The 13,093-nt window shown below is 51.2% G+C and overlaps 2 protein-coding genes across 3 annotated transcripts; one reads left to right on the plus strand and one right to left on the minus strand.

The window, feature by feature from the left end:
* Nucleotides 1–8,343, minus strand: Rem1 (RRAD and GEM like GTPase 1). 2 transcript variants are annotated; one of them, XM_021156505.3, is made up of 5 exons: nt 8,262–8,343; nt 6,884–7,426; nt 6,092–6,171; nt 1,675–1,876; nt 1–888 (listed from the first exon to the last, which is right to left on the minus strand). In XM_021156505.3, exons 2-5 carry the CDS (start codon nt 7,221–7,223, stop codon nt 617–619), a joined length of 894 nt encoding a protein of 297 aa, XP_021012164.1. In that variant the 5' UTR covers nt 7,224–7,426; nt 8,262–8,343; the 3' UTR covers nt 1–616. The 2 variants fall into 2 exon arrangements, with proteins under 2 accessions (XP_021012164.1, XP_029325722.1); XM_029469862.2 differs by lacking the exon at nt 8,262–8,343 and having other exon boundaries at nt 6,884–7,500.
* A 3,930-nt stretch (nt 8,344–12,273) lies between these two features.
* On the plus strand, nt 12,274–12,903 carry Defb124 (defensin beta 124). The gene is made up of 2 exons (XM_021157107.2): nt 12,274–12,331; nt 12,746–12,903. Exons 1-2 carry the CDS (start codon nt 12,274–12,276, stop codon nt 12,901–12,903), a joined length of 216 nt encoding a protein of 71 aa, XP_021012766.1.
* Nucleotides 12,904–13,093: the final 190 nt, after the last annotated feature.

The raw sequence follows: 13,093 nt of genomic DNA on the forward strand, positions 1-13,093 counted from the left end.
AACATTTTGTAGTTCTAGAATCTAAAATAAAACGAATTAAGGAAATAGGAGGTCACTCAGCATTGGGTTGGCAATGTGATCCACTGTGTGACTGTCTCAAAGGCCTTGAGGTAGAAACCAAACCCAGCAGTTGGGAGGAGGGCCTGAGCCTATAATTAATTCACTGACTTTATTGATTGCCCGAGACATCTGGGCCAGCAGGCCAAGCCAGTCTACAGTCAAGTTAGATGTTTGGGGAGAGAGTGCAGATGCCTGGAAGAGCCCACGGAGAGATGGCCACACATCAGACAGGACATCCTGGACCTGCTTATTGTGGTACATTCTAAGAGTTGGTCATAGCCCCAGGGACAAGAAAGATTTTTTTTTTTTAACAAAAAGACACCCACCCTGTAAAAAATAAAAATAAAAACAAAAAACCTTGTGCTAGCTTGGGTTTATAGCCCCATAGTCTGCCTATTCATCCCTTCGCCCGACAGGAAGGGTTCCCAAAGCACTGGCTCCTGGCGACGCTATTGCCATCATGGCAACACGCAAGGTCGACCACGAGGACTCCAACAACGCACCTTTTCTCCTCAGTGGCACCATAGTGTCCCATCACCCCAGAAAGGCGCTGGCCTCAGAGCACAGCCAGGTTGTGGCAGGACTTGGAGCGGGCTTTAAGTGCCCGGCGTCGTGCGCTGCGTGCTGTCAGACGTGCCAGGAAGCGGCGGGCGCGCTGGCCCAAGCTGGCCCGTCGTCGAGGTGAAGGTGTTTCCGGGGCTGCGTTGTCCTGGCGGCGCAGGCGCAGTTGGCGCACCACGCCCTCGAAGAGCTCTGTCACATTGTGCTGCAGAGTGGCCGAAGTCTCGATGAACTTGCAGTCGAACACCACGGCGCAGGCGCGGCCCTCTGACGGGGCAGAGCCAGAGGCAGAAGGCAGAGATAAAGGTGGGAAGAGATGTGTTCAAACTCTCAGGAAGCAATTTCCTCGGTTCCTACTTAGTTCAGGTGTCAGGGGACCCAGGGGCAAATCATAGGCTCAGTGTAGAGACTTATATTCAAAAGAATAAGGCTGGGAAGATTTGACCTCATAAGTAGGGTCATTTTAAGACAAGTACGGATCCCACTAGAAATATGAAACTTATTAAAATATTCATCACCCACTGTAAATATAATTTATACCTAACTTTAAAAGTTTGGTTTGTAGTTCCTGGCCAACACACTAAGTGTTTCATATAAAGCTTGAATTTATAATCTCCCCAATTTATACTGGAGCCACTACTGGCCATTTCAGCCTTTGAGAGAAGCTGGTAGACACTGGGGGTGGGCAGAGCGTCTCTGATTATCAGCCGTGGGGCTGATTCGGGGGAGTTTGAAGCAAAGGTCACAAGATAAGCTGTGCTTCTGGAAATCTGTTAGCTGTCAAGGAGGAATGATTAAATAGGGTTAGAATGATTGAATAAGGGCCAGCCTGGACAGAGCGGAGATGCCAGGACAGGACAGAGGCTTGGGGTGTGGAGCGAAGAGAAGGGCTCTGTGGGACTTGAATGCTTGCTGATTTGGGAAGTGAGAGAGGACAGGACAAGTAAGTTGTTCGTTGTAGGACAGGCTAGGCTGGAGGGCACAGACCTCTGAGGCGAGCCCTGGAGGAGGGGCAGTCAGGCTGAAGGAGAGAGGGTATGGTAAAGGTCTCACCTTCTACCGAGACTTCTCGGCAGCGGGCCAGGTCGGCCTTGTTGCCTACCAGGATGATGGGCACGTGGTTGGCCTGATGGGTGCGCCTCAGCTGGATTCGGAGCTCCGAGGCGCTCTCAAAGCTGCTGCGATCCGCTATGGAGTACACGATGACGTAGGCGCTGCCTGCCTGCAGGCATGACTCCTGGCACCAGCTTTCATCCTGCGGGGGAGGGACCCCAGGCCCATCCTCAGAGGGCCTAGCCCTGGCTGGGAAAGAGGCTCTGTTGGTCTAAAGGGTGGAGTAGGAGAGGATCTACCTGGGATGGTTTTGGGGGACAAATTCTATCATAATGCCCCCTGGGAAAACCATTGATTCTCCGATTTTCAGTTTCTTTCTTCAAAAAGCTGATGGACTCTCTCTCGGTTCCTTCCAACTGACTGGGGGTGGGAGGTGCGGTGGGGGTGGGGGCGGTGGCGGGGGCGGGGGCGGGGGCGGGGGCGGGGCTCTGTCCTGCAAATAAAGATCTAGCTTTGCCTGTTCAGCCTCCTCGCCTTTCTCTTCCTCCTTCCTCCACCCCATCTTTCGCCTTTTCTTCTTTTTTTGACAAGGCCTCACCCTGCATCTCAGAGTGGTTTTAATCTTGAAGCAATTCTCCTGCCTCAGCCCTGGGTCATTGAGAAGGCTCAGTGGGTAAAAGTGTGGGCAGTGGAAGCCTGGATGTGATTCCTGAGTCCCACAGTGGGAGGAGAGAACCGACTCCTATAGTTGTCCTCTGACCTCACACCTGCACGTACATGGCAAGCCTGTATCCACACTCATACACACACAAACTGGTTATAGAATAAAGTGTGTGTGTGTGTGTGTGTGTGTGTGTGTGTGAGAGAGAGAGAGAGAGAGAGAGAGAGAAACAGACAGACACATACATGCACAGAGACAGACAGAGAGACAGAGACAGTGAGAGAACAGAAGACTGAATTCAGGGAGACTTTTCTCAGTAGTTTTGGAGATCTGAAAGGTCACCCGTGGCGGGCTGAGGACATAAGGGAATGGGAATGGAAAGGGACACTTAAGAAGCAGAGCTCTTTCTCGTCACTTTACCAAGGGAAAGGAAAGAAGCGGAATAACAGAGCCAGCGTGAGCTCTGGGAGGGTTGATTTCAGGCCTTTAATGAGGTCTGGTTCCTGTCCTCAAGGCTCATGTTCTGGAAGGCGGTTATGGGATGGGGAGGTAAAGGGCAGAGTGTGGAGGGCCATGCCGAGGGCCTACAAAAGCGGCAGAGGATGGAGAGGTGGTGTGAGGTGTCAGGGGGATCAGAAGAGTACAGAGAGCTCCCAGTGAGCCCGGGACGGGCCCAGCAGGAAAGATGGCTGTCCAGGAGAAAGGAAGAGTCCGTCTTAATGGCTGAGGTGGGAAAGGCTGAGTGTGTAGAAAGGGAGGAAGGTGAGCAGAAAAGTGTTAGGTCCTCGGTGGGGGAGGGGCGCATGCTCCACAGCTGCCCTAGTGGTTTCTCAGGCCAAATAACCTTTGAGTAGATTCAGACAGAAGTGGAATCTCAGGAGCTAGAGGAAAGCTCACTGGGGAAAGTGCTTGCTGCACACCCATAAGGATCTGAGTTTGATTGAACTTGATTCGAAGAACCCACGATACAAAAAAATTTCTCAAAACCCTTCCCCGACAAAACCCACAAACCTATGTGCAACGGTGAGGTCAGAGGACAACTTTCAGGAGTTGATTTTCTCCTTCTACCCTTCTACAGTGTGGGGTAAGTCTCTGGCTGTCAGGCTTGGTCGCAGACACCTTTGCTCAGCTTAGCCATCTTGCAGACCCCTTGATTGGTCTGCCTAACTCACTGCCTACTCTGCAGCGGTCTACTGCATTCAGAAAGCAGTTCGTTCTCATAGTGGTCCTTGAGCTTGGGGAGGCTCGAACCTCCAAGCCTGAAGACCTCACCAGGGTCTTCAGGTCTCCTGGCCCACTAGAGACACCGAGCTAGTAGACGGTAACGGGGAACGTAACACAGCCATTGTGCCTGGCATGAGTTCTGGACATAGCCTTTTGTAAATAGTGATTGTTATCTGAGGTTTATGGAGGTCCTCTTCCTGAAGGATTCCAGAGCCTTTGCATAACTTAGTCCGAGACATACCTGGCAAACCAGGAAGTCTTGTGTGGCTGAGGACTGCTTAGGTAATAATTCCTTCAGACAACTCCTAGATCAGAGGCTTGGGTATGCAGAAATTGCCTGGCTAAACATGCCCTTTGTGTAACAATAAAGAGGCTTCGGCAAGGTAATTTGGAGTTTAGTCCATCGGAGACTGTTTCACCCAGCCATAATACATCCTGCAGTGTCTCTCTTTCTCTGATGGACCTGCATAACTAAGGACATCAACATGAGACTTAAGCTGAAGGTCCATTAAGTGACATGCTCGGGACAGTTGGGGACATGATCACCCCAATAATCTGTGGAGTTTGTAGATCTGGGCATGATTTACCTGCTCTTGGAGAGCTTTGGACACAGCCCCTCTGAGCATCGGCGTCTCCACTGACCGAAGGGAAGAAGAATGACTGTATAGCTTTAACTGCACACCATAATGTGTGTTCATTGATTTCCATCATGGGCCGAGAGGGAGCTCAGAAACCCCAGATGCTGTTTTGGGATCATCGTTGGGATGACTTTCACCTGGCCCTTCTTCTCTACTTGTTAAAAGGAATTAGCCAAGCCAGACACAGTGACACGTGCCTATGATTGCAGCACTGGGGAGGCTGAGGCTGGTGAGATGGCTCAGTAGGTAAAGGTGCCTGCTGCCAAGCCTGATGATCCAAGTTCAGTTCCCAGACCCACGTGGTAGAAGGAGAGAACTGATTCCAGCAGGTTGTCTTCTGACTTCTACATGAGCTTGTACCTGCCCCCCATACAATAAAAATCTAAAACAACAGTGGCACATCATGAGGCCCCATCTAAAAGAATAAAATAGATCTGCCCACATAGCCTCCTTGTTCTCTCCTTAGGTTCTTCCAGCAGTACTGTCAGCTACTGAACGCTGCCTATTTATTTATTTATTTATTTATTTTTGAAACAGGGTCTCTCTACACAGCCCCAGTTGTCCTGGACTCACTATGTAGCCCAGGTTGGCCCCTCAAACTCACAGAGATCCACCTGCCTCTACCTGTCAAGGGCTGGGATTAAAGGCTTATACCACCAGGCCTGGCCTAACACTGTATTCTAACTTTCACTATGGGGCTTAAGTTCAGGGAAAAGATGGCATAACTAGTCTCTCCTCCGTGTTTCCTGTGCCTACTAGGTGACCTTGTGTCCCTAGATGTGAACATAATATTTGGCACATGGCACGCAGGTGCAAGACAATGGGTTTTGTTGGTTGAATCCCTTTACAGAGATAATATCTGCACTGATAATCTCTCCCCGATATTTTGAGACAGAATCTCATGTAGCCCAGGCTAGCCTTGAACTCACTATGTAGTCGATGATGGCTTTAAACTTCTGTATCCTTTGGCCTTTAGCTACTGGGGTCACAAGCATGTACTATCATAGCTAGTTTGTGCAGTACAGGGGCTCTGACTCAGAGCCTTGCAATTCAGAGCATGCCAGCACTCACTCTGCTATCGGAGCTATATCCCCAGCTCATTGTCAAGTAATATATCAAAGTCCTACAATAAGTATATATACCTGTGTAATGAAAGGAAAGAGGCCCATTGCATGCCTGTTCTGGAAGGGGGCAAGGGAGGGTGACCCCTGGTTTTCCTTTTTCACTACCTCCGTAGCTGTCGGAGTCACCCCAGCCAATTTCCCTGTCCTACTTAGCTCCTGCTCTCTTCATAGTCTAAGCTCGGTGACTTCTTCACAGCTGCACTGGGACGTTAACAATCAGCCGATGCTGTGGCTAGGGGTACAACTTGCTCTGTGGTGAGACACATTCAGAGCTGGCCCTTGGCCCTGGGTTTGATCCCCAGAAATTTTTGTAAACAGACAGCAGCAGTAGCATATAAAAGTATCTGATAAGGCAGGAATGCTTGACCCATTTATCAGATGAGAAGATTAAAAATCAGGGTAGGGATATTCACTGCACAAAGCTACACAGCTGGTGAGGAAAGGAAGGGGCGTGTGTCACCCTTAGGCATGTGGGGGCCAAATCCAGTGTTTTATGCTTTGTTTTGTTTTTCCAAATGTGGGAGGCCCATAAAGATGCGGAGCATGCAAAGGAGAAGTGCATTCTGGGATGTCTGCCAGGAGGGGAATCGATGCAGTGAGGGCAGAGGTCAGGACTTTGAGGTTCTTCTGCCCCTGGGAAAGCTACAGGTTTAAGGGAGGGGCGCTGAGGCAGGCCCCTGCCATAGGCCCTGCTCTGTTTGCCCCAGAAGGAGACAGGTGTCTAATATTAATTTTAGCACCCCTCCCCTAACATGCTTATGATGTCCTACCAGTTTCTCAGCCTCCCAGGTGTCCATGACCACCAGAGTGGTGTCCTCTCCGTCCACCGACAGCGTTCTCTCGTACACACCTGCAATCAAGTGAGAGAGTCCAGTCAGAGTGTGGAGGAGGCCACTGGAGACAGCCTTCTCTCACCTCCCTTTCTTATCAGTCACTCCTTGACATTTTCCTGGTGTAGGGAATCCTGTCGTTTTCGGTGGTCACAGCTCCACCAGATGCCCATGTGTCACCAGCTGTCAGCATAGTACTGAGCATGTAGCAGTTGCTAGACGCTGGGTCTTAGCTGAGTGACTGTGGGCTGAAGGGGTAGCCTGGGAACCCTCTCCAACCTGCTCTGACTTTAGGCAGATCCCATTATCTTGGGCCCCAGTCTCCCCACCTGTGACATGTACATGACGCCCAGGAGAGTCAACACAGACTCGGTGGCTGATGGGTAGGAGGGGACGGGGGTTGAGAGTCAGGGGAGACTTGGGTCTGGGAGTTTCTAAGCTGGGTGGAAGCCCATTATTCCTTGGCACCCATAGTTTCTGGTTTTCTCCCCTTATGACATGGAGGTTAATCATGTACCAATATCCCTCCCTAGACCCTGCCCAGACTGCGCCCTGCACAGTCCTAGGTGAGCCACATTTACTTCATGGCATGAATGAATGATGCCCTTGTGAGTTGAACAGCACATCTTGTGAGTGACCTGCACATCTATTCTCTGCAATCCTGTGCTCCTGGCGACAGACAGGCTTTTCAATCCTATGGCCACAGCCTGGCTTGTCCCGCGGGGCGCCTACCTCCCAGCTGCTCGTGAGGGTCTCGGTCTTGTTTCTCTGCGAAGAGGCTAGCCAGGCTAGTCTTCCCAACACCGGGGTCTCCAAGAAGCACCACCCGGTAGAGTGCCTCCCAAGAGCCTTCGGAGTCGCTGGATTCAGAGGACCACCCATCCTGGGCAGGAGAGGGTTTCCGGACGGGAGGGTTGAGAGAGACTGACTGACCCAGTCGGGGATGTTGGGATGGAGCAGAGGGTGTTGTGCACAGGCGGCCAGGCTGGTGGCCCCTGGACGACAGGGGTAGTGGCGTGCTGGCTCGACGTCGCAGCGTGGTCTTTGCTTCCTGCTGGGTGTTAAGAGTCATCCTCTGTGAGGAAATCTTTAGCTTCCCTGGCTTCTTCCTTCCTTCCAAAAGAAGTGGGCTGGACAGTGAGTCTGTAGCCCGTAGCCCGGAGTCCCTTCTTAGGGCCTGATAAACGGTGGAAATAATTTCCTCCAGAGCCCTCTCAGGTTCAACTGGGAAGAAACTCTTTGGCTCCTTGGGTTCCGGGGCTGCTGGTTTCAGGCCTAAAAGGGTCGAGGGCATAGGCTCTGAACACTCACAGATGAGCACCCAGAAGCAGATTCCCAAGTTCCGAGGATAACCCCTTTCTCCATGACACCCACAGGCAGAGAGGGCTACAGCAAGTTGAGCCATCTAAAGCATCTATAGTGTATTCATCCTGCCCACCCAGACCGGTCCCTACCCTTCAGTATTTGAGACCCTCCTCACAGAAAGCATCGGACCGGCCCTTTCCCCTTCCCCACTGGTCTTCACAAGTTTAGGGACAAGGAGAGGGAGGCGGGGGGGGGGGCACTGAGGAGGGCTGAGGTCTCTGGGAAGTTTCATTCCCGCTGTCTGAAATCCCCGGGCCGAATTTGAAGAGGAACTGGGTGCAATGGTTCCCCACAAGGGCGAGGGGCTCCGGGGATCTCCTGGCTGTAACCCGAGTGCTCTGGTGCCATGGGAACGGCGTGCCCGGCCCGCCCCTGCGTGAAAAATTCAGGAGCCGCTGGCGCCATGGCCTCCAGCTGTTGTTGTGTGGGGTGGGGGGAGCCGCGAGGTACCCGGCAACAGGTTTGGTGACAGAACAGGGCGTAGGAGGGGAACCCGGAGGGGGATCCCACCCGGTTCGGGAATCAATTGCCCTTTCAGGTTGGAACTTTCTCCACTCGCTGTCCTGGATGTGAGTCCCGAGTTCTGGGGCGAGGGCGCAGGGGTGGTGGTGGTGGTGCCAAGCTCTCCCACCCTTGTCCCTCATTCCCACCTATCCCCTCCGGAGATGCGGGTTCGAGGCTCCTGGTCCTCTGACCACACTGCATGCAAGGGTCTGGAGAACTCCGCCAGGACAGGCAAGTTTACCTTGACGCGCGGAGGCTCCGAGTCCCCGCCGCCCCAGCTGCTGGGTACTCCGCTGTCCCCCGGCCTCCGCACGCAGCCCCTCCGGCCGGTCCCGCCCGTTCCAGCGCCACCCCGCCCCGTGCGGCCCCGCCCTGTCAAGGCAGCCCGGGTCTCCGCCCTGTAGACCTCCGCCTTCAGTCTTTCCCGTGAGGTGGGGGTGGCCGTGTAGGAATGGGGTGCTGGAAAAGGAGTTTATTCTTGGGTCTGGATGTCCTTCTGTGTCCGCCTCAGTTCCCCCACCACTTACGGGGCACATCAACTTCAGCCCTGGATGGAAGCTTCTAGGGGAACTTAGTGTTCAGAGTCACAGGTTCCACCTTCCAAGGGAGGTGATTCCACAGGACTGGCCTCTGGGCTAAGGAATCTGCGCCTTAAACAAACGCGCAAGTGATGCAGATAACCCGCAGAACACACTTTGAGAAAGCTCTGGGTGGAGGGTTAATTTTGGAAAAGGGCTTGGAGGAAGCGAGAGCCTTATAGTCTGCACAGTAAAGATGTCTGATTTTGATACCCTTAAGTCGCTCGTCATCCATTTGCTTACGATTAGCAGGGATTAAGGTATCTGTCCTTTGGTTTACTGTCCCCTTTAAAAAAAACAATACACAGAGAACATTTATTTGTTGGAGGAGCGGGAAGAGGGAGTGGGCAGAGTGGGCCTTAGCACACGGCAGAGGATTAACTTATACAAGTTGGTTTATATAGAGTTGGTCCCTCTACCAAGTAGGTTTGGGGCATTGAGCTCAGGTTGTCAGGCTTGGCAGCAAGTGCCTTTATCTGCTGAGCCAACTCACTGGCCCTATCTATCTACCAGTTATCCATCATTTAAACTTTGTAGGCATGTGGGAGCAGGAAAGATACTGATCTTGGTAAAGGAGAAAGAAGCCGGCTCCAAGGCCAGCATCCAAGCTCTTTGAGCAGGGAGCCCCGTTAGCTCTTGAGAAACGGTTAAAGTGTAGGTAGGGTGGTGGTAGAGACGCAGAGGCCAGGCAGTACCTGTGGGTGGGACTCCCCGTCACGCCTGAGAGGCTCCCGATTCGGAACAGATCCAAGCAGCAGGGTAGGTTGCCTCAGCCTGGGCAGGGCTTGGGACAATAGCACCCCCCCTCCCTCTGGTCTGACTGCCTTCCGCAGCCTGGAGATCAGGCTGTGCTCAGCTCCAAGTCTCAGCAGACTGCAGAACAGTGGCTTCCAGGTTGTGCCTTGCCTTGGGTGACCCCATCTTACAAAGCAGTGGTTGGCTTCATTTTGACTGAGCATGCAGAGTGGCAGGTGGATGCTCCCACCCATCCAGCACCACCCATGAGGCAGAGACCGATAGATAACTTAGTCCTATAAGAGAAAAATCATCCTCTATTAGCTTATCAAATCAGACTGGGACCATATAAGCTCATTGGTGTATGAAAACTGCATTAGAAAAACAGACAGGGGGATTTACAGAACACCAGATCAATAAAAGGCACAGCACCCTCACCTGGACCCCACAAAAAGGACAAGTGATGTAGCTATGGCAACATCCCCACAGACCTGTCATGTGACCATCTGCTGCTGTGTGTGTCAAAGGACCAATAGTTCTCAGCAGTCTCCAGGGTTTGGCTGGGGCACTTGAATATTCATCCACTGTCCATCTTCTCATCTGGCTAGACTGGCCTGCCTGCCTCACAGCTCAACCCTGTGTCTGGGCTCTGTGAGCCTCCAGCAGCTCTCTACTTTTATTGTTAATATCTTGTCTAACCTTTGACAGTGATGTCTCTGGTCCAGTAGTTCTGTCTTCTGACTCCAGGAGTATCCCTTTGAACTCTGCTGTAACTCTTTGTTATAGTTATTCTATAACACACACACACACACACACACACAAACACTCACACACATATACATACATAGATATATACATGTATAGACAGATACATGCATTAAACTGTACCAAGTATAATATTAATAATTAAGATGAGAATAAAAGGATCTGAGATTGCCAAGGGCCAATTACCAAATCAGGACTGCCTGGTAAATTGCAGTCAATGAAATGGACACAACTTGTGAACTTATTGTTTTTCAATAAATTCTGGCACTGAGGATACACAAGTGTGATCATGCTTCTAACATGTAGCTTGGCTGTCCCAGTCTCCCTGTCCTGCCTGTAGGATGAGCTGTGCTGGACAAGCATCTTCCGCTGCCTGATGGCGTGGTGACCTGGTTTCCAGCCCTAGTTCTGTGACTCAGTCACTGTGTGTGACCTTGGGCCAATCAACTCCCCCCTTTGGGTTTCAGTTTCTTGATTTAAAATTGCAATTTGTCAGATGTGGCACATATCTGAATTCCAACCCTTGAGAGTTGAGGCACGCCAGCCTGGGCTGCGTAGTAAGTTCTAGGCCAGCCTGGCTGCATAGCATGGCCCTGTTTTAACTCTCAAGGGACAAGGAACCGGAGGTAACCTTGCTAAAACATACAAACAAGTGGCCATGCTTTTCTCTATACATACAAGTGTGAATTTGGCAGTGAGGACCTCATGGTCTGTGGTCATTTCAGCGACTTGTAAGTAGGTCTCACCGCTGTGACCTGCCCTTTCAGGCCCTCTGCTCCCTCATTTGGGGATACACATTCCTACTCATCTTTCATGATGTAACCTATCCGCGTATGCTCTAGACGCCGAGCTAAGGAACTCTGTGCATGTGTTATCCTGGTGGCTCGACTGGACTGTAGTGGTGTCTTAGAAATGCCTGAGAGAGTTCCGTGGCTCTCTGAGACATTTGGGGTAGGCCTGTTGAGTTTGCACTTCTCTCAGGGAGGAGTAAGGGTTTGCTGCTCCAGGGACCACACTCTGAGAACTTTGTTTCATTCAGTGCTCTGAAGGTAGTTCTTACTTTCTATAAGAAATGCGTTCTTCCATTTTCAGAGTGGGTCTAGGGGGTGGGAAGATGGCTCAGTGGTTAAGAGCACTTGCTGCTCTCGCAGTGGACCCAGGTCTGGTTCCCAGAACCCACATGGTGGTCCACAGCCATCCCTAACTCCAGTTCCAGATCCATTTGCCTTTCTGACTTCTGCAAGCATCATGCACACACCCGGTGCATACACACGTGCAGACAAAACATAAAATAAAGTGAGTAAATCTAATGAAAATTTAAAAATAATTTTAAAAAAAGAGAGAAAAGGACACTTTTCATCATTTTGTAGATGGCAGCCTAGGTCTCTTCACAGTTATGTGACCTGTTTAAGGTCTTGCAGTGATCAAGGGGTGGGTTGGTCACTTTTGTCATTGTTGAGACAAAATACTTGACAAAAGCAACTTAAGGGAGGAAGGTTTTTCTTGGCTCACAGTTTAAGGGTATGCAGTCCTATCAGCATAGGCATTGGAGTGTGATGCAGCTAGAGAGGGAAGAAGGGAGGGAGGGAGGGAGGGAGGGAGGGAGGGAGGGAGGGAGGGAGGAGGGATAGTGGTGCTCAGCTCGCTTTCTCTTTTTTTTTATCCAGTCCAGGATGACCCTGGCCCTGGAGTGTTTGCCTACTTTTAGGGTGTGTCTTCCCTCCTCCATTAACCCAGCCTAGACACTTGCTCACAGACATGCCTAAATGTTAACCTCCTAGCTGCTTACTGGATGCTGTTAAGTTGACAGTCAGTATTGACCATCGCATGGGAAGATGCTGGATAGAAGCAGACCTTTCTCAAGTATTTCTTTATGCTCTCAGGCTGGGAGAAGCCATCCATATTCTCTTCGTCTCTCTGTCTCTCTGTCTCCGTCCTTCTGTCATGCCCCCCACCCCCCACGCCTTGCACAGCCTCTGGGGGATTTGGCTGACTAGTCCATGCAGAGGTAGCCATGGGAGAGCTAAACAGCCTTGGGACCACGTGGCCTCACCCTCCCACCTGAGCTTGCTGTCCATGGCTCTGCAGTCCATAAAAGCTGGGTATGAAGCAAGACTGCATGCTTCGCTCCTCCCCTGACTTCTTCCCGGCAATCTTCCCAGGAGCTTGGTGGCCATGGCAAAGTGGATTCTGCTCATTGTGGCTCTCCTGGTCCTGGGTCATGTACCACCAGGTAACCACTCGTGTGTGTGTGTGTGTGTGTGTGTGACTATGATTTCCTTAAGGTTATTAACTTCTGATCAGGAGCTTCCATTTCTCCACTTGTACAATAGGGATCACAGCAAAACCAAGTGCAATCACACTGTATTGTTAAGAGGAGTGTTGAGAGTGTGCCCGATGGGTGGATTTACTTGGACAATAAATTATTCTCTTAACTAGTGGTCTAACCTGTGACATATGGGCTCACTTAGAATGAGGTTTGTAACCTCCACTATCATCCATGCTCTCATTCATGACTTGTGGTCTAACAAATGACCAGAGAGCTAACCTATTACCAGCGTGACATAATCTGTAGTTCAACTTGTGACCAGTGGTCTAATCTGCGACCCACAGGCTGCTCTGTGATTTGTGGTCTTCTTCCACACAGGAAGCACTGAATTCAAACGGTGCTGGAACGGCCAAGGAGCCTGCCGGACTTTCTGCACAAGGCAAGAGACCTTCATGCACCTGTGTCCGGATGCTTCTCTGTGCTGCCTGTCCTATTCTTTCAAGCCTTCACGCCCCTCAAGGGTTGGAAATGTGTAGCTTGCTCTAGAGTTGATGCCATCACTGCCCAATAAAATTCATGTCATCAGCTCTCCCTGTGTTCTGCTTGGATGACTGAGTTCATTTCCTGACAGGGAAGCGGGTGAACTCAAAGATGTGGGGGTGATGGGTGAAGGAACAGATGCTGGAGAGAGTGGGCTTAATGACCATCATAAATGTTCCGGGCTTG

This window comes from Mus caroli, unplaced genomic scaffold, assembly GCF_978045245.1.
Source record: "Mus caroli unplaced genomic scaffold, Mus_caroli_1 scaffold_2, whole genome shotgun sequence".
Classification (NCBI taxonomy): Eukaryota; Metazoa; Chordata; class Mammalia; order Rodentia; family Muridae; genus Mus; species Mus caroli.

What these genes read in the sequence shown, in the direction of transcription:
- Rem1 (XM_029469862.2), bottom strand. Translation starts at nt 7,445, where the DNA reads ATGCCCTCGACCCTTTTAGGCCTGAAACCAGCAGCCCCGGAACCCAAG. An exon ending in CCCTCACGAGCAGCTGGGAG is followed by an intron (nt 6,172 to 6,883) that starts GTAGGCGCCCCG and finishes ACTTGATTGCAG; the next exon opens with GTGTGTACGAGAGAACGCTG. An exon ending in CCTGGGAGGCTGAGAAACTG is followed by an intron (nt 1,877 to 6,091) that starts GTAGGACATCAT and finishes CCTCCCCCGCAG; the next exon opens with GATGAAAGCTGGTGCCAGGA.
- Defb124 (XM_021157107.2), top strand. Translation starts at nt 12,274, where the DNA reads ATGGCAAAGTGGATTCTGCTCATTGTGGCTCTCCTGGTCCTGGGTCAT. An exon ending in CCTGGGTCATGTACCACCAG is followed by an intron (nt 12,332 to 12,745) that starts GTAACCACTCGT and finishes TCTTCCACACAG; the next exon opens with GAAGCACTGAATTCAAACGG.